The sequence below is a fragment of the Cnephaeus nilssonii genome (assembly GCF_951640355.1).
Source record: "Cnephaeus nilssonii genome assembly, chromosome: 11".
NCBI lineage: Eukaryota > Metazoa > Chordata > Mammalia > Chiroptera > Vespertilionidae > Cnephaeus > Cnephaeus nilssonii.
Genome location: NC_137082.1, coordinates 60,436,832 through 60,459,912, shown reverse-complemented (window position 1 = coordinate 60,459,912; position 23,081 = coordinate 60,436,832). Strand labels below are relative to the sequence as shown.

The 23,081-nt window shown below is 41.9% G+C and overlaps 1 protein-coding gene across 1 annotated transcript in view; it reads left to right on the top strand.

Annotated features, from left to right (window-relative positions):
* Nucleotides 1–2,425: 2,425 nt before the first annotated feature.
* The window catches only part of LAMA1 (laminin subunit alpha 1), a 144,407-nt gene continuing 123,751 nt past the window's right edge, over nt 2,426–23,081 (top strand). The window contains exon 1 of the mRNA XM_079783773.1: nt 2,426–2,569. Coding sequence (XP_079639899.1) covers nt 2,497–2,569 — 73 coding nt within the window. The 5' untranslated portion in view covers nt 2,426–2,496. The remainder of the gene's footprint in view (nt 2,570–23,081) is intronic.

Here is a 23,081-nt window from a genome sequence, read left to right as displayed (position 1 = left end):
GAACTGAATTGCTATCCACGCGGGAGCTGGTCAGTTAGCCCAGTGTTTCTCAAATATTGTTGCACATGAGAATTACCTAGAGTCTTAAGACATCTCGATATCCAGGCTTCACCCCATCCCAAATGAATCAGAATCTCTGTGTCTGAGTCTTTTATGGCCCAGCATCAGTATTTTTTAAAACTCTTCCATCACTTCCAATATACAGGCAAGATGGAGGGCAAGTGAACCAGGGATTTACTGCTCAATGTGTGCTCACCTCACTTATCACAGTGTTTTATGCAAATTTACACTCTTGTGTTTTAAAAATGGCTACAAAATAGCATATCACATTGATGTACTATAAATTACTTAGCCATTTAACTATTGCTTGGCATTTAGGCATTTTTGTTGTTTCTTATTTATAGGTGACTTCAAAGCAAGCATCTTTGTGGGCCTAGTAGAGCTGAAATTCTACTTTCTCACAAAACATGAACATTCTTGTATCATTTTTACCTTAAACAGGCCAGCCCTGAACTTTCATGGTGCTGTAGGTAATTTAGACATTTCCAAGCACGATACAGAATGGGAAACTTGGTACTGCTGGGTTGTGCAAGACACATGGAATTGTGACATTTTTAATGTTCCATCTTATCCAAGCTTGTTCAAATGGCTTTTGAAATTCTTCTTTCACTGAAATCTTTCTGCTTAATCTTGAACTGTGACAAATTGTGCCAACTTGAAAGTTTTGACCCTTCCATTTCCTATTCACTCTCCAAATGTGCTGACCCTTTGCTTCCCTTGAAATCACAAGTGTGAGTTCCCTGCCTGCAGTTGAAAGATAAGGTCTAACGGAAGTTCAGACTGAATGTATAGGAGCCCAGGATATAGGGAGATAGAGAACCCTTTGTGATTCCTCCTGTTGCCTTTGATCTCATTGTCGTGATCTCAGGGAAGTTATGCAGGGAACAAATCAGATCAGAGGTCTAGGTCTGGATAGGACCTTAACCCCCTGAACTCATTTCCTCATCTCACACAAGGCTAACTATCTGCCTATCCTATAGAACTGGGAAGGTCACATGAGACAATCTACATGAATGCACTTAGGGACACTCTGAAAGATATGTATAGAGGTGGGCATACAATGTTATTTCAGTGTAGAAATATTTATAATTCTGTATTTGAATATTTAAATGCTTAATACTTATAACTTATTAAATACTAAATTTACTTAACCGTTTATTTGATACATACTTAATGCTTTAATATTTTACTAGTTAAAAACATCTGTATTTTAAATTTGGTACTATGATGTGTTCCTTCTCAGCCAACTACATTGCATCATTTTTAAAGTGCCAAATTCTACCTATTGTCATATACTTTCATGATTTTTAAAAAAATAATTGCTTATATTATAATGATAAGTTATTCATTAAGGATTTCAGGAAATGTTTTTAGAAAAACTGGAATTGGTAGAGTTGTCAAATTGATTAACACAACTGAGATAAAATTATCTCCCTATCAGGGGGAAAAAAAAAAGACAAAATGAGAGAGTGAGACTGTAAAAGGGACTTTTACTATCCTGTGTTTGTACTGTGAAAAAGTGAAATCTGCAAAGTGTAATGAATATAAGTTTAATATAAAAAATCAGGGAAAATTATTTTTAAAACTAACAAAGCAGTTGAAATCTTGTGTTTAAACTTCAAAAAAGTATGAGACTTCTTTCTGGAGCAGTTAGTGTAAGCAAATAATAATAATAAAGTCCAAGCGACCTTTCTTGCCTTCCCTAGAAAAAAATGGGAACCAAGTTACAACACACTTTTAGAAAAATCTTCACAAACTCCAACAGCCTAGAGGGGAGGCTGGTCAGCTAAGCAGGGATTCGCCTCCTGAGAGGGAAGGCTCTAGGCCCGGGCCAGGCCACCTTCTGGTTAGCCAAGCCTTGGTCCCATTCCCAGGGAGGAGGCTGGCCGCCTGCCCCAGGGGCACCCTCCGGGTGGGGGAGGTGGAAGGTGCGGGCGGGTGGGAGCTGCAGCGCGGTGGCTGCGCGGGACCCGGAGCCCGTGGGGGGTCGGGGGGTGGAGGGGTGAGCTGCAGAGCCACCACAGGGCTGGGTCAACAGGACAAATACTTTCTCGGAAAGCACCCCTCCGGGCCAACTCCAGCAGTTTCTCCCCCTTCCTAGTCACTTTCTCCGCACACCCTCCCAACTCTGACCCGGCCGCGGCCGCGGATCAGCCCCCCATCCATCCGGAGTTGGGGGATTGTGCACACCGCAGCTCCAGCGTGGCCTGGGAGCAGCGGTCCCGGCGGGTCCCGGGCTGAGCACCGGCCTCCCTGGGGGAGGGGTCTTCGCAGCCGGGCCGGGCGGGAGGGGCCGGGCGTGGCGGAGGTCGGGGGTGTGTCGCAGGGGCGGGCGGGCGGCGGAGGGTGCCCCCGGGGAAGCGGCAGCCTCGCGCTCCGCACTGAGTCGCGCGCTGGTCCCGGCTTCGGTCCCAGGCCCCGAGCGGCAGCGGCGAGATGCGCGGGGGCGGCGCGGGGGTCGCGCTCCTGGCCTCGGCGCTCTGGGTCGCGGCGCGGTGCCAGCAGAGAGGTGAGCCGGGCCCGTCCCCCAGCGAGGGGGTGGTTGCGGGACAAAGCCGCGCGCTTTGTCTCTTCTAAGGTCTCTGCACGCATCCTCGCTCCCCTCCGACTGGAGGACCGGACACGTGGGTTTCCCCGCGAGCGTCTCCGAGGCGGGGGGACAAGAGGACTGGGGGCGCCACCCCTGACGGTAGCAGCCCCCTCCTCCGAGCCTTCGGCTGGAAACTCGTGGGGCTCTGGGGGCCCCTCGCAGACTTCTGCGATCCCAGACGGCTGTGAGAAGCGCCACGCGGGGGTGGCAGCAGTGGGCGTCTGGGGGCGGGGGGCGCGCTGACCCTGCGCGGGTCTCGGGCTCTGGCGCTCCCGCGCGCGGGGCGGGCGGCCGGCGGAGTGCGGGGCGCGGGGATTGAATGGGAAAGGCGTTCTCCCGGGTCTCGCCCATTGTCCGGCGTTGGAAAGCCCAATCCTGCGCGCCGGGAAGGGCAGGCTCCTCCGGGCCACTCGCGGCCCAGGTGGAGAGAGACGCGGGGAGAAGCGCGCCCCCAGCCAGCTGTCCCGTGCAGGGGGGCCGGTCCGCACCGCAGACGGCGTCTGGGGCACAGATGCGCTCTCCCAAACCACGCTCTTTGTGCCTGGGGTCTCCGGTTCAGACCTTCGTCACTCTGGAGTGAGAGAGCCATTGGCGAAGGGAGGACTCTGCCTGCTGGCCGCGGCACGGGTACAGTGGCTCTGGTGGCAAGGTTTGGGAAGAACAGAAACCCGAAGCGAATATTCATAGTTTCTGTCAATGCCAGGAGAGAAAGAGAAACCCTCCTTTCTGTGTACCCAACCCCATTGCTCACTCTGCCCATAGGGTTAAGTCTTCCCAGCGTTGCGCGCTTGCTGGCTAAGCGGTCACATCACAAGATGTTGAAAACATCTTAATGGATGCAACACATGGCCATGGGCATATGCGTACAAATACATCTTTTAATTAAATGCATTTTAAGAAAAAAAGCACGTGTCAAAAATAGGTAGGCGGAATGAGAAATACCGTTGTGGGAAAAATGTGTTTGGGCATTGTGCTGAGTTAGTCAGTCTGCAGAAACAAGACCATCTCATTCATTCAAGCATTCATGATGAGAGCATTGGACCGGAGCTGGGAACACAGCTCTGAATAGCTCAGCTCTGCGCCCAGCTAGGGCCGGGAGAGAGGGGAGTTTGCATAGTTATCCTTGAAAGAAAAGAGCTGGCCTAGGGGAGAGAGGGCTTGGAGCCTGGGGCTGAACTCTTTTCCCTCAGGTTGCACAAAGTGTACGCGCTGCGGGTTTCCCACAGGATGGAGAGCGAGCAGCTTGACTCAGCTTTATTGTTAGAAGAAATTGAAAGTCCTAGACGGAGGAGGAGATGCCCTGCATGTTTTCCCGTGCCCCCTCCAGGGGCTCAGCGCTCAGCCTGGGCGATTATGAATGGTGTTTGGAGAAAGTGGACCACCTGGGGCTTCCTGCTTTAAGATGCTGTGGAAACCCGCCCACAGCTGGAGCCTAGGGATCTGGCACACAGCCTTCAGTCCCCACCCCACCAACCATCACCCTGCCTAACAGGCATCTCTGAGAGAGTTTTGATTAAAAAATAAATAAAAATCTGTGTCCCATATAGATAGCATGAATTAGTGAAATTATATAACATGGTCATAATAAAATAATACTGACCTGTATGTTTTTGAAAGCAATGATTATCTAATAGCATTTACATGATCAGTAACCCTCTATCCTTTCTGCAGTTTTTCCAGATTACTTTGTTTCATAGTATGTGACACAATGGCTTAATTTCTTTTAAAATGTAACCAGCTTAAAGTAAGCTCTATATAAGTATAAGAGGTGGTGTGTTTTTACAAATAATGTTATGCTAAATCCACAGCTCACAATTTCATAGAATTATAGTTGCTTCACAGGTTGGCTCATCAATTCTTCTGTTTTAAACTGCCCTTTCCCCCTCTAAGTAACAAATAGATAATTCCAAGTATACAGAAAAACATGTCTATTCTATGAATGAAAGAAAATTTATTTCATTCTCATAAGTGACATGGTATTCATATTTAGCATGTGTGTATTCAGTAGTAAAATGTGTGTGCCTGAATGGATTTCAAAGGTGCATTTTTCTTTTCTGTAGCTGTATTCCCCAAATAAGGGCCAACAAAAAATATTGATTTTAGCAGTTGGAAACCGATATGTGTAGTAAAAACATTACTGCCCAACTCCTACATCTCCTGGACTTTGGCCCACTCCATTTTTCCTCTCTCTTTTTCAGACGTTAAATATAAAGCCTACATCTGTAGTTAATCTAGCATGATGGAGAATTCACATGTGACAAGGGTATGGAATAAACATATACACTGTTCTGTCTTGTTCTGTCCCTCTTAGAATTGTACTGCTTTAAAAGCCACTATCATAAAATGTTTATAAGGCCACTTATTTCAAGGGAATCAGCCTTGAAACACGCTACCATTTTATAATAGTTTATTCATAAAGTCCTATGGATATTCATTATTATCTACAGGAAGTTTCTATAGGAAAATGACAAGATAAATCCTTTTTTAAAAATATATTTTATTAATTTCTTTTACAGAGAGGAAGGGAGAGGGCTAGAGAGTTAGAAACATCGATGAGAGAGAAACATCTATCAGCTGCCTCCCCCACACCCCCTACTGGGGATGTGCCCACAACCAAGGTGCATGTCCTTGACCAGACTCAAACCTGGGACCCTTCAGTCCACAGGCCGACGCTCTACCCACTGAGCCAAACTGGTTAGGGCAAGATAAATCTTTATGTGTTGTATTCTCTAGCCTTACTAGTGGGAAATTGGGCAAGTTACTTAACTTCTTTGTGCTTTAGTTTTCGTCATCTGTAAAATGGGAATAAAATGGTGTCTCCCTGGAAGACACTGTTAATGATGAACTGAAACAATGCAATAAAGTGCATAGAACAGGGCTTAGTACAGGGTTAGCCCTCAATAATTATTAGCTGCAAGCATCATTACAGTATTACTATTTTGCACAGAACTATTGGGGAGGCCTTCTTCCAAGCTATATTCTCTGGTATACACTGAGTGGCCAGATTATTATGATCTCTAAACGCATAACAAGTCCAGGGGGAGGGGACATGGGCCGTTGGCCGGCCTGCCTGCTGGTCAAACTTCTGGTTGAGGGGACAATTTGCATATTAGCCTTTTATTATATAGGATATACACTGAGTGGCCAGATTATTATGCGTTCAGAGATCATAATAATCTGACCACTCAGTGTATATAATTGTTTAGAAACATGGAGTCTGGATTAGGAATCAGATAGTCTTGGGCTCAAATACCAGAATTGTCACTTTGTTGTGCCATGACATTGGTTAAGTTTCTTTACATATCTGAATTCTTTTTAAAAAAATATATTTTTATTGAGTTCAGAGAGGAAGGGAGAGGGAAAGAGATAGAAACATCAATGATGAGAGAGAAACATTGATTGGTTGCCTCCTGTATACCCCACACTGGGAATTGAGCCCACAACCCAGGCAATGCCCTGACCGGGAATCAAACCATGACCTCCTGGTTCATAGGTCTATGCTCAACCACTAAGCCACATCTGGGCCATATCTGCATTCTTAACATCTGTCTTCCTGTTTATAAAGGATGGGATTAATGTGATTAAATATCACATGAAAACAGTTACAGGGTTAAGCATGTCCTAGTGTCACAGGCATGCAATCCATGATGGTGGCTCTTACTGTCTGCCTGCCCTGCATGCTCACCATCCTGGCTTCCCTCCCTCTTTCATTGCCCACATTAAGATTTGTTGATTTAACCAAATGAAAATCTGCAATCTGTCTCTCATTTTCTGCCCCCACTGCTGATTAGACTTGGCAGTTGTTTGTTTTTCCCAGGAAATATTGTGATGATTCTCCCACCAGGCCTCCCTTCTTTGTCAGTACTGCCACCAATGATTTTTCTAGGAACATCCCCACCCTTTGTTGGACCAACACCTTCTAAACCCTTCACTTCATGTCATGCACACACAAAATGACACTGGGGCAGGTCACATTGGGGATAAACCGAGGAGTCTGAGAGCTAATAGGTATGATCTTGGGCACACCTGCACCTGTTCATAACTCACCAGTGTTTGCCGGCACATGGGCTGTTAAGTGCAGGACAAGTCCCCGGTGTGGGTCCGAACCCCCTGGAAAACGTTTCCAGTCCCTGGATGCTCTACCACTGCTCTCCTCCTAGTGCTGCTGTCGTACTTGCTGTTTCCATGGTGGTGTCAACAATCAGCTGGCTACTCTGCCTCACTCGGGCTTGGGCTTCTTGAGGGAAGGGATTGTTTTAGTTACATCTGTGTATTCATTGCTTTGCAATGTTCCTGAACATTAACAGCCACCTACCTTTACTGAGTCAAATTGAAATTAAGATCTGTATTTATGAATCAAGTAACTTAAAAGATATTCTTGAATAGGTAATCCATGCCCATGGTAGAAAACTCAAAAGGTACTAAAGGCTGTAGAGAAAAAAGTTAAGTCTTGACGTTATCGTTTTCTTGAGTATCTTTCCATAGACATTTCTTCATGTAACTCAAAAGCAAGCTACTTATGAAACCTACTTCTTCCTTAATAGTATAAGGGAGGTACCAGTTATTTCCTGACAAAATATGGAACGATATTCCTCTCTCCACTACCCTCCGCCATTCTACTCCTTCAATGTACCTATTGCAGGATAGTAATATATCACTTAATGAATGTACATACTTGTAAAACTTCCACCTTCCAACTTGTTCCTTCCAAGACGGTCTTTCACAGAAAGGCATTAGACCCATGTTGCCTAGATCTTTTGGAATTTAAAAACTAGATCATCAATTGTTTGACAACATTGTGCTGCTTCTAAAAGTATTGTTTACAATAGTAGTAATAAGCTATTCCTTAAACAGTAAATAATTTTTAAAACTATAATTAGAAGATTTATGGTATAGAGAAGTCAAATTTGAGAATAATTCTATTAGAAGCTTAGCATAATGTGTTATTCACTTTATCAATAAATATGACTCATGATTGGAACACCTATGGCAGACACAGAGAAACTTAATTAAAAATTTTTTTAATTGATTTCAGAGAGGAAGGGAGAGGGAGAGAGATAGAAACATCAATGATGAGAGAGAATGCATCATTGATCAGCTGCCTCCTGCATGCCCCCTACCAGGGATCGAGCTTGCAACTTGATCATGTACCTACCAGGAATCAAACTGTGACCTCTTGGTTCATAGGTTGACCCTCAACCATGAAGCCACACCAGCCTGGTGAGAAACTTAATTTTTAAAAGTGATTCCCAGTGAATAAAGTTAAGCCTGTACTTTGAATACAAAAATTAGCTGAAGACAACCAGAGAGAACTCTTGATGGTAGATCTTAGGTCAAATTTTTAGTTACATTCCTCAGAAATGTTTGGATGAACAAGAGAACTATGGTCTCCTATGAAAGATATATGTAGCTTTTTATGTTGCAAATACTTCTTTTATTTGTTTTATTTCTAAAATACTAATATGTATCTATGGACAATCGATTAAATAAATGCATTTCAAAATTAATGAGGAGAAAATCTTTTATAGAAGTAATTTACTTAAGGTCATGAACTTGGAACATGCCTGTCAGGGAGCTATTTCAGCATGCAGCACCACACTGTAGCTGGGTTCGATGCATTTCCATGTCCTTTATGTGGAGGGTGACAGTCCATGCCCAGAGTAACCACTTAATAGCACAGAGCCCTTCTATTTGGGTCTTTGTTTTCTCAAGTCTGGATCAGGGGAGCTTTCTTTGGGTTAACTTGTTCCCAGTGATTTTGTGTCTTGCTTGGGGGCAGGAGACAGACAATGGAGACAGTGAGATTCCACATCAGCTTGGTGGATAACATTCTTGCCTAGGTAAGCATTTATCTCAGACTGTTAATCCAGAAACCACAGCGTAAACATACATAAGGTTCTGATTTCAGCGTGGTGCACATTATTTTTTCTTTTCTGAATCCACCATTTGAAGTTTGGATCTTTTCATTCCTGAAGTTATCTTGAAGTTTGATCTGTTGGCCTAGCAGGCAGTATGACTCAAATTCTTGTGCCAGACAACCTCCTGTATTGCTGGTGGGAATGTCAAATTTAGAAAACTCAGTATTTATGGAAAGTGCCATCTTCTCCCATTCCCTAAAGAATTTCTTGCATTTTGTTCCATTGCTCCACAATTTCCTGCCAGAATCCCAGGACATTCTCTACAACAATAAAGAAGATGCTTAAGTTTAGTAGATCATTTTTAGTTAAAAGAATATTTAGATTTGAAAAAACATACCTCACACTGAAACACATTTACATGCCTTCCAACATTTTTGTAATGACAGAATTTTACTTTCAAAAAGTGGTTGTTTCTTGTCACCGTCCCAGCACAGGAATTCTTTCCTGCCTCAAAGACTCCCTCTCTGCTTCTCCCAGTTCGTGACATTCTTTCGGTTACCGTGGCTTCATCTTACTTTTATTCTTCTTTTTAAATCTCCTTATCCACATTGTCTCTCTGAATTTTAGTTCTTCCTTTAAAGAACTCCCTGATTTATTTTTGTCTTTCGCTGTTACCACTGCAAATGATCACCAGCTGTCTAACTTACTACCACGAGCCACTTTGAATAATGCTGACATTCTTTCCCTTGATCTGGTCTCACATGCTTGTTGCTACAGCACTGCCTTCATCATGCACCCCTCTGCTTCATCCATTCCTGCTCCTGCCCACAGGCCACCGCCCTCTGTTATCCCTCCAAATTCATCCACAGGCAACTAGCCCTTATCCTCCCTTTCTATCCTGAACATCTCCTTCCTCTCTAACTGCAAGTGTGTATTGAGTTTCAGCTGCACGCTGTGCTTCCATTATCCCCCCTCTTGAATCGCACCCTCATTCCTTACCTAACACCTAGCGGGACCACCCATACACAGCCTGCAACTTAGGCCCTAGGACAGCCTTGGTGTTATGACCTTTATCGACTGCCCTGTTTCTGAATTTGCACTGTACTTTGTAAGTCAGACTTCCCACCCAACCAGAGTTGCCATCAGGTCCTCCTTTAGATGGCTTGCCCTGAATGCCATCAATCAAAGCCAAAAAGAAGGGGCACTTTTCCTTCAAAGATCAAAACCTTAGTTCTCAGCACATTTCTTTCAATACACAAATAACTTGAGGGCACAGGGTTCTAAAACTAAGGCCTAACCCATCGGCAGGGGGAGGGCAGTAACACCCTCTGATGCTGCAGAAGTGGCCAGGCTGCTTTAACAGCCATACAACCTTTATCTAGCCAGTGGTTCTCAACCTTTCTAATGCCGCGAGCCTTTAATACTGTAATTTTGCTACTGTTATGAATCATAATGTAAATATCTGTGTTTTCCGATGGTCTTAGGTGACCCTGCTAGCGGTTCTCAACCTGTGGGTCGCGACCCACAGGTTGAGAACTTCTGCTGTAGAGCCAAAGACCATTGGAAAACACAGATATTTACATTATGATTCATTAACAGTAGCAAAATTACAGTTATGAAGTAGCAACGAAAATAATTTTATGGTTGGAGGTCACCACAACATGAGGAACTATATTAAAGGGTCACGGCATTAGAAAGGTTGAGAACCACTGATAGACCCTGGGTTGCACTCCCAGCTCTAAGTCCTGGCCCCTTCTGGCCATGAGGTCCTCTAGCCTCCTAGGTTTCATACCACCCAAGAGATAACCATTCGGTAGGTCTAGGAGGGATCTGGAATCTATTTCAAAAAGCCATAATCAAATTTTGGTATCCAGAGGCACAAAGACCTTTGTAATTTCAAGTAGACCCTTTGTGTTTCTAGTTTACATAGTTGTTTCCAGAACTGTCTTTGCCACTTGGCTTACTTTCTATCCCTGTAGCTGGACCCTGCGGTGGGCTAGTACTCTTTCCCCACCCAGCAAAAATCCCACTTTCAATCCCTTTATTCTGACTCTCTAATTCTGGCATTTCTTCCTTTTTTTTTTTAATTGAGGTATATTGACATATAACATTATATTAGTTTCAGGTAGACAACATAATGATTAGATATATGTATATATTGGGAAATGATCACACAATAAGTCTAGTTAATATTCATCAACATACAGTTGCAAACCTTTTTCCTTGCGATGAAGACTTTTATTATCTGTCTTAGCAACTTTCACATATGCAATACAGTATTATTAACTATAGTCACCACTGTACAGTGCATCTCCCAGACTTACCTATACTAATAAAAGGGGAATATGCTAATTAGACCGGACGTCATTCCGGACGTCCTTCCTGACCAAGCCGGGGTGCCGGAGGGAAGCCGGTGTGGGCAGCCGGGGGAAGGAAGGCCTATGCCTGCACGAATTTTCATGCGCTGGGCCTCTAGTTTATTTTATAACTGGAAGTTTGTACCTCTGACCCCTTCACCCAAACACAACCTTTGTAAAAATCTAAACATCCCTCTGGCTTTGTCAGCATACTTCTGGTCAGGCTAGAAGTTCAGGGTGGGGAGAGTTTGAGATACTCACTAACATGTGAAATGCCTGTGGAAGCTCTCATTGCTTTCCTTTAAGGGAGTTGGCATTTTAAATATTTCATACCTTCTTGGGGTAGGAAATATTTTCTTGTGCGATTGTCATTTCTATTCAATTTTTCTAATTTTTTCCCTGTGTTTGCTCATTCCTTTATTCACTCATTCCTTCATGCACTGAACAAATATTGGGACATCGAGTCAGGGATGTACAACGTCTGAGGACCCCATTCAGCTGCCATCCTCACTATGATTCTGGGGCAGCTGTTGACATCCTTGGTGGACTTGCTTTTGAAGTTCACAGAACCAAAAGTGCATATATATTTTTTAAAAATATATTTTTATTGATTTCAGAGAGGAAGGAAGAGGGAGAGAGATAGAAACATCAATGATGAGAGAGAATTATTGATCGGCTACCCCCTGTCTTGGGTGGATGCTCTATCCACTGAGCCAAACCAGCCAGGGCCCAAAAGTGCATATATTGAAAAAATGTTCTCCATGAGAAATAGTCAAAGAAGGAGTGGTTGGATTAAAGTCACAATGGTGGAAGTTGCCATCTATATTTTGTTTGCTCCCTTTCTATCATGAACTCAGAGCTCACCTACGTAACTAGCTCTTCCGTGTGCTCTAGGAGAGCAAGCACAGTTAATAGGAAGGTCGCTCTCTGGGCTGCGCATTGGATTTTAATAACATCAATGCCCAGGTGAATCCAGTGGTCATTATTTTGAGATCCAGAGGAAGAGGAAGTTGGGATTAGGGAAGTCACTAAGCAGAGGTATAATCTGGGGAGTGTGGGCAGGGAAAGGACAGGGTTCCAGCTCCAGAGGCATGAGGGACCTTAGTGGGACACCCAGATAGTAATTGAGGATGGAGAACAAGGAAGAATCCAGGTAATCAAACTAGACAAAATTGCCTAGGCATTTTGTAAACATCAGTTGGCCATAAATTAGTAAAGTGCTAATGTTTATGGAGACAAATAACAACAAAGTTGTGGGTGCCTCTGGACTACAGCCGGAATACAGCCGACTACCTTTGGAAGATGCATCACCTATTTTAATGCTAGTTGCTTATGGGTAGTTTAACATGAGTAACACACACACACACACACACACACACACACACACACACGGGGGTGATATCGGTCTTTACACTGAAGTCTTTTAATTTCAGATACTAGTTACTGTTTATTTGTAAATGGATGTTCATCTTGAGTCAAAGCTGCTTGTGTCCTCAGTGAGTAATCGTCATCACACTGTAGTGAAGAACTCTGTGGGATCTGCAGTCCCTGCATTCAAACAAGTGCTGTATTGGAAGCTCGGGAGTATAGGGAGTGTAGTCCCAGATGTTGCAAGAAGGGCTGACATTCTGCTATACACAAATTAGGCCCCTAAACTTGCCAGCTTCTTCAGGGTGAAAGCCATGTGTCTGGAGAAAACAGCAGGTAGGGGTCTGTGCTGAGGCGCTAACTGGGAAGGAAGAAACACAGTAAGTGTGGAAGGTGCAACTTAGAACTTAAACTACAAGACCTCACTGTTCGACAACATATCAGTTAGAGATTTGCAGTTTGCTCAAAATGGGAAACCTGTATGTGAACCCCAGTGGAGTGTGTAGTAAAGGAAGGACATTTGTTTTTTTTAGTGTCTTTTTCTCAAAGAAAATATGTTACAGAAGATGTATGTAAATGTGGTTTATTTGAGAGTAATCTATTGTGCTCTGGCCTGGGTTCTGATTTCTTTATTACTAACATGTAGAAATAAAGTACATGTTATCTGCCTATATATCATAATAAAAATATATTATAGGGAAGAACTTAGAAAATAAAAAAGGGAAGTGATATTAAAACTCTTATTTTAATGAGAAAGAGAAAGAGAAGAGAAGAGAAGAGAAGGGAAGGGAAGGAAAGGGAAGGGAAGAAAAGGGAAGGGAAGGGAAGGGAAGGGAAGGGAAGGGAAGGGAAGGGAAGGGAAGGGAAGGGAAGGGAAGGGAAGGGAAGAAGAGAGAGAGAGTCTGAAGGGTACTGCTGTGGTGATGAGTGGTATGTCCTTGACCCTCCTCATCTCTATCAAGCTGTTTTCTTCATCAGAATGGGGAGATAGCCCCACCTTCTATGAATGGCCCTGCTTTTGCTCTCAGAAGCTCTCTTGAAAACTCGTCCCTCTCCATCTGTCACCTAGACCTAGAACCTGGAAGCTCAAATGCAAGGTCCGGAGGCATCCAGGGAATAGATGTCCTGCTGTCCTCTCAGACCCACCTCTCCCCACCTTGTGCAAAGCCATCCCTGCAGGCCCTCTGTGAATAGACACCTGGGGGAACCTCATCTTCTGCCACATCAGACTGGTCAGAATTCCAGTAACCAGCAGGACTGGGGCTTAAATGGGTGGCCCTCTGTCAGAAATTAGCTAGTGCTATGTAAATGCCCTCCGTTTAAATTTTAACATTATGTTATAACCATTTCACCAAGTCTTCAAAAGCATTGTTTTCAATATGAATGAACCAGGCCAGTGGCAGCATCATTCAAGGGGAACAGGGCTGAAAAATCAATCCACTGGTTGGCTTTAATAGATTTCCCTATTGGATGCTCAGTTGACCTTGTTTGTATGTTGGGTCTTTAATGTTGAAGCCATTGAAGGTTCTTTCCTCTTTACAGTAAGCCAAAAACCTTTGTCTTAACTGAAGCACCTCATTCCCTCTAAAAAATAGTTGTCAAAGGTCTCCAAGAATTGAGTGCAGGATGGAAGTCTGGAGTTTTGGTTAAATAGTGACAGAAAGTTGCTGGAGGAAGCATGACCTCACTAATCAGTCTGATGATCTTTGTGCCAAGGTTTGGCTGAATTGGCCAACTCTAGAGTGCTAGAACTGGAAAAAAGCCAAGAGATCATTTAATCTCTTGGACTTCAAGCAGCCACCCTGGAAGATGCTCAGCCATGAAGCATCTCAGCCCCACTCCCCCAGACCCACAGAATCAGAATCTGCATTTTAATGAGATCTCCAGGTGACTTGTGTGTATAAAGTTTGAGAAGTACTTCCTCTTTGCAAGCTTGTGTATAGAATGACATTCTAATATATGTGCATAGTGAAGTCATAGTCATTACATTTGTGACTGCTAAGGGTCATCTTCCTCTGTCTTTAATAGTACGGAATTATTAATTCAACCTTAGATCATGTTGATATTTTTCATAACACTGTTCTCATATTGTGTATCTCTATCACCAGGAACTGTAATTCTTTTCTTTTCTTTTTTTAAATATATTTTATTGATTTTTTTACAGAGAGGAAGGGAGAGGGATAGAGAGCTAGAAACATCAATGAGAGAGAAACATCGACCAGCTGCCTCCGGCACACCCCCCACTGGGGATGTGCCCGCAACCAATGTACATGCCCTTGACCTGAATCGAACCTGGGACCTTTCAGTCCGCAGGCCGACGCTCTATCCACTGAGCCAAACTGGTTTCGGCTGTAATTCTTTTCTACCTTTGCCAAGACTATGCTGTGCTTGCAGGGGGGGTTTAGGGGGGAAAGTAGAAGGTCTTGCATTTATCCTTATTAAACTTGTGCTAGTTTTACTTTGGCCACTGTTGTGATTCCACTAACTCCACAAACCACACATATGATGTCTTTTTTAATATCATTACCTAAAGTAGGATTACTAATATTAAACAATATTATTATTAAAGAAGGAAGTGTTGGGCACATGGGGTGGGAAACCCAAGTGTCTGCCCTCAACCCAATATATGTTATGTTGCTTCTCTTGTTTGGGGAGGTATATTTTTGGGAAAGCACTCTTCTTTCCACTTTCCCCATGAGAATGCACCCGTTTGGTGAATGATTTCCTTTCCAAGGAAATCAGTTCAGGTGGAGACCTCTAGGATAACTGTTACTGGTGAGACGATGAGACCTCAGTTCTTGTCTTCTTGAAGGAAAGATTTCAGTCAAGAGACGAAGTGCAGCAAAGCAAGTATGAGTTTTTATTGGCCGTAGCAAAAGCACCCTCAGGACAGTGAAACAAGGAAGGGTTTAGCATAGAGAAGCAACAGGAAACCCTAGGCTGGGCTGCTTTGGCTCACGGGGAAGTCAGAGAAAAAGGGGCCTTGGAGACAGGTTCAGGGGGTTAGCCCAGAATGAGCTGCCACTGCCCATTGCTCCCCTGGTTACAAGTCTCCTGGGGACCCTTAGAATTTAGGAGATGCACACCTGCGGGGTCCATCATCCAAAGGGTTTTTATTTCTCTCTTACAGGTGGGAATCTTAGGGGAGGTCCCAGGGAAAGACTTCAATAGAATATTCATCAGCTTTCCAGATGTGCTCTTTCAGGGTCCTGGTCTCTGCTGATTGGTCAGCATCAGGGCAGGGGTCATTAGTCATTACAGCTGGTCCTGGCATCACCCACCTGGGTTTGCTGCTTCTCTGGGCCTGAAGCTTAACTAGAATGGAGGCCTAGGTTATCTCTAGGGAAGAAAGGTCACAGGGTCTAAACTGCATGACCAGTGATATGAAGATCAGGGGGTCCAAACTGCATGATCATCGATATGTTAGGGAAGGAAAGGTTACCTTGGGGCCACGTCCTTGTTTTCTCAGTTTTGCCCCTTGCTAGACATCCAGGGCTTTCTGCCCTGTGACCTTCTGTACCTGGCCCATCATCCCTGCTCTGCTATGTCTGTCTGAGTGCCTATCACAGAATTAGCAGAGACTCACAAGTTGTGTGACAGAGGGAAAACCTGGGGGTCTATAGTGTGATGGTGGCCAAAAGGAGACAGTGTTTAAGAAAGAGAGAAAGGTCATTCTTGACAAAAGCTACAGTGAGATCAAGTAAACTGAAAGTAAACTGGATGTTGGGTTTGACAAGATAGAAGTTAATGGAGGCCTTGAAAATGGCAATTTATTGACTTAAAGGAACAAAATTCCAACTGAAGTCAAGTGAAGAGCAAATGTGAGGCAAGGAACTGGAGACAGTGAATACAAGTCTTGTACGTGTCCTTGACATAGTAACAGCTTTTTTTAAACAATAGGAAAACTATTATATTTAATGTATGTATCTATATAAAGAGGAAGCCAAATTTCAGAAAACAAACAAACACCAAGAGTACTAGAACTGAATATTATTTATACAGTATTATTTATCCCAGTGAGAATTATACCAAGATAATTTAACCCTGTACTTTTGATGGAAGTGTTTAGTTCTTAAATATATTGGTCTACTGTTGGTCTGCAAGGTGAAAGATAGCTCAAATGAGTTATTTGTTTATAAAATGTCCCTTTAGATATGCAGTGGAATAAAAGGAGCTGTAGTTGGTGGATCGGGGTCATTGTACTGGAGTTCAGGTAGAGGTAGTGACACCATCTTGAATGCGAAATGATTTTATCAGAGGTTCTCGGACACTTGTGAGGATTATCCTCAGTTGAAGCTACCACTAGGCACTTCCAGGGCCAGCTACATAATTTGAAGAGCTAGTGCACAATGAAAATGTGGGGCCCCTTGTTTAAATTATGAACAATTTCAAGATGGTTTCAGCAGAGCATTAAGCCAAGGGCGACTACTGGTCACGCACACTCATGAAGCAGCCCTGGGCATATTCCTAAATGGGGATGTCAATGTTTCAAAGCATAAGCAAGTAAAATCTATACAATAGAGCACAGAAGGGGCAGAGGAAAGGTGAAGAAATAACTGAGACCTTGAAGGATTTGTGGAAAAATTGATGGTCTTTGGAAGTGTTTGGGCTGATGAGCATATTGAATTGATGTTTTTAGGTATTTCAAATATGATATAAACAGTACAAAGGTTATAAATGATAAAATGTCATGAAACTTCATAACTCAACAGGGCTGGTGATGTTCAATGTCAATGTGGTCCTTGCTTTTGGACTTTCCTTTAAGAGGAGTTCACTGCTGTAGGGACTTGGGAGGAGTGCAGAGGGGCAGTGCCTTTCAGGCAATGGAAAGGCTATAACATTTAAAAATCTATGCGAACTTTAAGCTGCTTTTGTGGTTTGTCTGTGTGCAATTATGATTTCGATCAGGTAGAATTATTTAAATCATTACTCTTCAATAACCATTTAAATTTTTTGGCAACAAAAGAGAACACTGCATGATGAATGAATTATATTTTTCTCTGCAACAGAACTTCTACGCTGAATTAAAAACTGCAGTGTCATGGAATACAAGTATTAAACAAGCCTTTGTGGGAGGAGTAGGTGAACCCTGATAAGGCCCTGTTTTCTACAGACAGTGTTTGTGCCTTGCTTGCTCATAGGCTTCTTTATCTTACAGTGAGAACTCTGTCTCTGTCTTTGTCAAGGACACCTTGAGCCCATTGCTATGGAAATGGAAGTCTAGCAAAACCCTGCTAAGGTCTTTCACTCACCAACCCCTCTGGTTTTTCAGAGATTAATCTTCTCTTCGTTTTCCCATGTGAGAAAAATAAAAACTGTGTTAAAGGTCAAACTCTCAGGAATTTGGATTTGACTTTTCCTCACTGTTTGTGTGAGGGTCTTTCTTTCTCTCCCTCTCTCTCCTTCTCTGTCTCCCTCCCCTCCCCCCCGCCCCATCCCCTTTTCACTGTGCTGGAAAGGGCCTTGGAATCTCTAGAAGGCTTTTCTTTTACTAACAGCCATCAATGATTAAGTTGGTTTAGTCCAGAAACTGAGTATTTGCTTTTGTGGGGGGTGGGAAGGAGGGGATGAGAGCAGACATTCTCTAGTTAGTGCTTCTGTGGGGCTGAAGAGCTCCATGTCTGCAGGAGACTCAAGCCACCCTCACTTAAAACCCTCCCAAGTGTTAGATTTTTCTTTATTTGAGAAATAAAATAACTATGTGGTAACATTTGAATAATTCTCACTGGAAATGAAAGCCCTGTTTGTTTCATAATAAACAAGCAAGACTTCCATGTATTTCAACATTAGCTTTAATGTGTTATTATTTAAACACTGAGGATACCGGTATTTGATATACAAAACAAGTTCATTTAGTAGTGATTAAAATGATTTTTAATTTATTATGTTACATGAAATAGAGTTTCTTTAAATATTGTACTCCTCTTGTGACAAAGTATTTGGCTCAGGTTTCTCGTGGGAAAGGAGCAGAGGAGTAAGGAACCACTTGTTGTAAGGAGTTGCTATCAGTTGCTGATCAATCAGAAGTAAAAGTGATGCAGGTGTTCCCAGGGTTCAGGGACCCGAAGGTCACTGACACATTGTGGGTTCTTGGCTTTTGCAGGAAAGAATTCCAAAAGGAGCCAGCATAGAGCTGAAAATGAAAGGGAGTTTATTAGTGAAGCAGTGAGACAGAGATTGGGCTACTGCACCAACAGAGCAGCCTCTCTTGCTTGGGATTTATTTATTTTTTTATTGAAGCCCATTTAATCAAAGGACAGGGCATTCAACAAGGGGGGCGGGTAATATTCAGGCTTTTTTGAGGGGAGGGGGGAAAAAGGGTAGAGACTTCTCCAAAGAGCTCTGTTTGGCCATTTTGGGTCCGTATATGGCAGTGGTTCTCAATCTTTCTAATGCCACGACCCTTTAATATAGTTCCTCATGTTGTGGTGACTCCCAACCATAAAATTATTTTCGTTGCTACTTCATAACTGTAATTTTGCTACTGTTAATGAATCGTAATGTAAATATCTGTGTTTTCTGATGGTCTTAGGCTCTACAGCAGCGATTCTCAACCTGTGGGTCACTACCCATAGGTTGAGAACCGCTAGCAGGGTCGCCTGGTTGGGGGTTTATGGTTGGGGGTCACCACAACATGAGGAACTGTATTAAAGAGTCGCAGCATTAGAAAGGTTGAGAACCACTGTTTTAGAGGATGGCAAGGGTCTACCCGCAGATTACCTGACTAGTGCTGATCAGGCAATTCCTGCATGACCGGTTTAAGATTCCCTTTCTGGGAGAGCTAGAAACTGTAATTAAGTTTTGGTTTGGCGACCTGGGATTTAATAGGAGTAACTCCATTTGGGGCCAACTGTGTTGTTTTTATCACTGAGGAGTAAGCAAGAATCCAGAAAGGGCTATTGCCATAAGCTTAGATGGGAAGCACAGCCAGCCTCTGAGGGTCCTTCGGCTTAGGATCAGGGTTGTATGAAACATCACATGCCAATAGAAAGTTGTTTATATTTTTTGGAGAAGGATAGTGAGGGGAGAAGAATTGGGGGGAGACTGGTCAGCAAGTTAATGATCTCTGTGTAAATGGTAAGTGCAGAGAGAGGGCATGCTGACGTAAGGCGGGACAAAAGAAGAACATTTATATTAGCCTGGAGTTCAGGGAAGACCTGGGCTTAGCTTGAAGGATGAGTAGGGAATGAAGAGATATGTGAAAGGTGCAGAGGAAGGAAACTGAAATCTATTTGAAGAGCAAAGAGGAGCCATATAAGGATTTTAGACCATATATACACCTTTCACTTCCTGGTTCATAGGTCAACACTCGACCCCTGAGCCACATTGTCTGGGCAAAAAATTTATTGAACTTAATACAACGTTCTTACCTGCTTTTTATGACATATGAATATGTTACTAAATGTGAATTCATACATCCTTTAAAAATTTATGTCATTAGAATACCTGAAATATTATTAGAATACCTTAACTATTAGAAAATTGTCATTAGAATACCTAAACTATATTTTTAGAATACTTTGATGTTATATTCTGGAACAGTATTAAATGTTTCTAGGATTTCTCACTAACTAATGTCATTTGTAGCTGTTTGGGGTGCTGCTTTTGTAGTTCAATAAGGTGATACCATATTTCAAAGAGAGTTCTGGAAACAGGATAGTTTATTTGTAATAGCAGTCTTCCCTAATCAATTTATAGAAATTTACACGATAAGTGGGTGAGATTAGGGAAGTGAAAGGTGTATATATGGGGGGAGGGGGAGGATTTGAATGTTTTTTAAAAGTCACTATTTTCTCAATTCAGAAACTTTAAATTCCTATTTTTTCAAATTTCTTCATGGATTGAACAAGTAGCTTTGACTGTTTTTCAGAACAAAAACTCCTGACACCAGAAGCCACTTTTATTATTCAATCTTATAAAATATTCATAATCTTTAATTTCATGCTGAGAAAAAAATGACCTGAAATATCACCACAGATCCTTTAACTAAGAATTGCAAGTCATTTTTACCCCATAATATCACAATGATTATGGATTAGGCAAATAACATTTTGTAGAACTTGTGTTTTTTTTTCCAAAATAGAAAAAAATTTATTAGAAAAAACTCTTGCTTCTCTTGCACACAAATACATCGTTAAGGCCCTGAGCCATTGGCCCTGAATCATTTCAGAAACATTGATAAAGAAGGTGCTCTGAGCCTCAGGGCTAGTCAGCATTGTACATACTCTCTTTTAAGGTGGCGAAAAGATTTTCTACTGGGAAAAACCCAGAAACCTCTAAAAATGAATTATTCAACTATCAAAGTCTCTCAGCTGAAATCTTTGGTAATTGTGTGTAGTAGCATTTTTGTCAGCTTCGTGGCAATTTTTCATCTAACAGTAATAAAGGAATTTCCAGCAGATTAATGTGTTCCTGAAATGTATTTAAGAAAACCAAATGTATTCAGGCTATGAAGAAAGGATTTAAAAAAAAAGCTACTGGTGAATGAGAAGGAATTTATTTCATGCTCCATGGAGTTTGGCCTTATAAAGTCTTTAGCTACCAGTTAAATTCAGGGATAGAAAAATGATTCCATTGTGTACCCTGAATGGGGGGCAAAAGGCAAATTAGTATTCCAGTAATACTACTAGTAACTAAAGTAAATAATGTCTCTCAACAAAAATGTGTCGTCTAATTTATTAAGTGACAGCTAAGTAATGGTAAAACTTGTCACATGTGTCCTGCGACAGCCCTCCTCCTGCCTTTGATTTTTATGTGTAAAATCAAACTTTTGTTCTTGGTAGGTTCTTGATCCCAGTGTCCTTTCTCACCCTTTGATTTCCCATCCTTCCTCCTACTGGAAGCTCACATAGTTTCCCTTTAATTGAAATATTTCGGTTGTCTTTGAAATGATTCAGCAACCTGGGGGACTTTTGAAAAGAATTCTTTTCAAAACATGTTTTCTCCAGTACATATTTCTAACTTTCTTTCATCTTCTAGTAGATGTGGTCATATGCAACCAGGAATAATAATTATTCTATAACTATGAGTAAATGTAATATATATAAGGAATAATTTTTAGTGAATAGTTTTTATTCAAATACTAGTATATCTGAGAAGAAAGATTTATTTAATTTTAGGGAAAGGTAACCAGGATATATTTTTGAAATTAATTATTTAAAGTTCTTTTTTTACACAGCCATGCTGACAAAGGAATTTATCTTTTATTTTTAATTAAAAAGCATACTTAGAATACCATCAAGGTAAGGGAATATGGAAGTTCTTTACAGCCTTTCTAGGGCAAGAACTACCTGATGCTGATTAGTACAACTGAGATACTGTTTTTATGTCCACAAGGTTTGACCTTCCTTTTCTCAGGGATTCAGAGCATCAGCAGAGTACAGGGAGCAGGGTGCCCTCAAGACTGCCCCACCCCCTTCACCCCCACTCTTCCCAGTAAATCAAGGTCTCCTGAATGGGAGGAAGCCCTGGGCAGAAAGTGGGCAGTTCTCTTAATGTGGAGCAACCAGAGGGGAGAATGAAGAACAAGTGGGAGCATGTGTTAAGTTATCTGGTGAAGTGTTTGTTGGTAGAAAAATGCGTTGTTAAATCAGTGCCTGTGACCTTGGCTTCTCTTCCTCGCTTGACTAGCCTGTGGAAGGGAATGGAGAGAGTTGATTGTACTGCAAATCTAAATGCATACATGTGCTTCAGAGCCAGGAAAACATCATTTAGGTATTTGGATAAAACACCACAGTTTAAAACCATATCGTATTTACAATTGTTAACTCATAAGATACATTCGAACCAGATAACTAGAAGGTTATGGTCATAAATGATGGAGAAAACTAATATTTATCTCAGTATCAAACAATAAATATCAGCTCCTTCTGCCATTTAAGTATCATTCCCAAGAATTACATGTCACTTCAAGAAGTAGATCATTCCATAAAAATGAAAAACTTTAATTTAAAAATGAAAATATAATATATTAAACATAGTATATGATTTGTCTGTGTTATGCTCCAAAATTAATAATAATGCTCTAACATACAAATATCCAATTACTATTTTCTATGGAGAAGCTAAGGGCCTGTTGACTTGAATAGGGTCATTCTACTATGATAGAACTACTAATAGGTAGCTCTGTTTTATATGGAAAGTCTTTGAAAGACTACCTAATAAGTTACTTTTTAGCCAGTCAGAGAAAGATAAATATCACTTGATTTCACTCATTTGTGGAATATAATGAAACACATACTCCAATGAACAAAAATAGAACCAGAGACATAGAAGCATCCAACAGACTGTCCAAACTATGAGGGAAGGCGGAGCTGGGGTGGTCGGGACGGGGTAAGAGATCAACCAAAGGACTTGTATGCTTGCATATGAGCATAACCAATGGACACAGACAGGGGGGTGAGGGCATGTGCTGGGGGGTGGGAGCGGCTGGGGAGAGGTCCATGGGGGGAAAAGGAGACTCATGTATTACTTTAAACAATAAAGAATTTAAATTAAAAAAATAAAAAGATAAAAAACATTAAGATGGGCCACTTTTAAAAAGAGTTACTTTTTTAGGTAGATGCATGGTAAGTCTTTAAATGTAGCAACTCTTACAAGAATAATCATTTTTATTTTATAAAGTAAATTATTAAAATGTTTATAATAAAGATTATTAAAAGATTAAGCAGTACCTAAAAAAAATAAAAGTGAAAGACATGAATTCCTTCTATATTACTGGAAAGGAAATATTACAGAAATAACATTGACTCTATTATTCTTTATAAAGAAAGGATTATCTTTGAAGATCAACTTCTAGTAAATTAGAAAAACCCCACTTAGCTAAGACCCCACCTCTCAATACTCTCT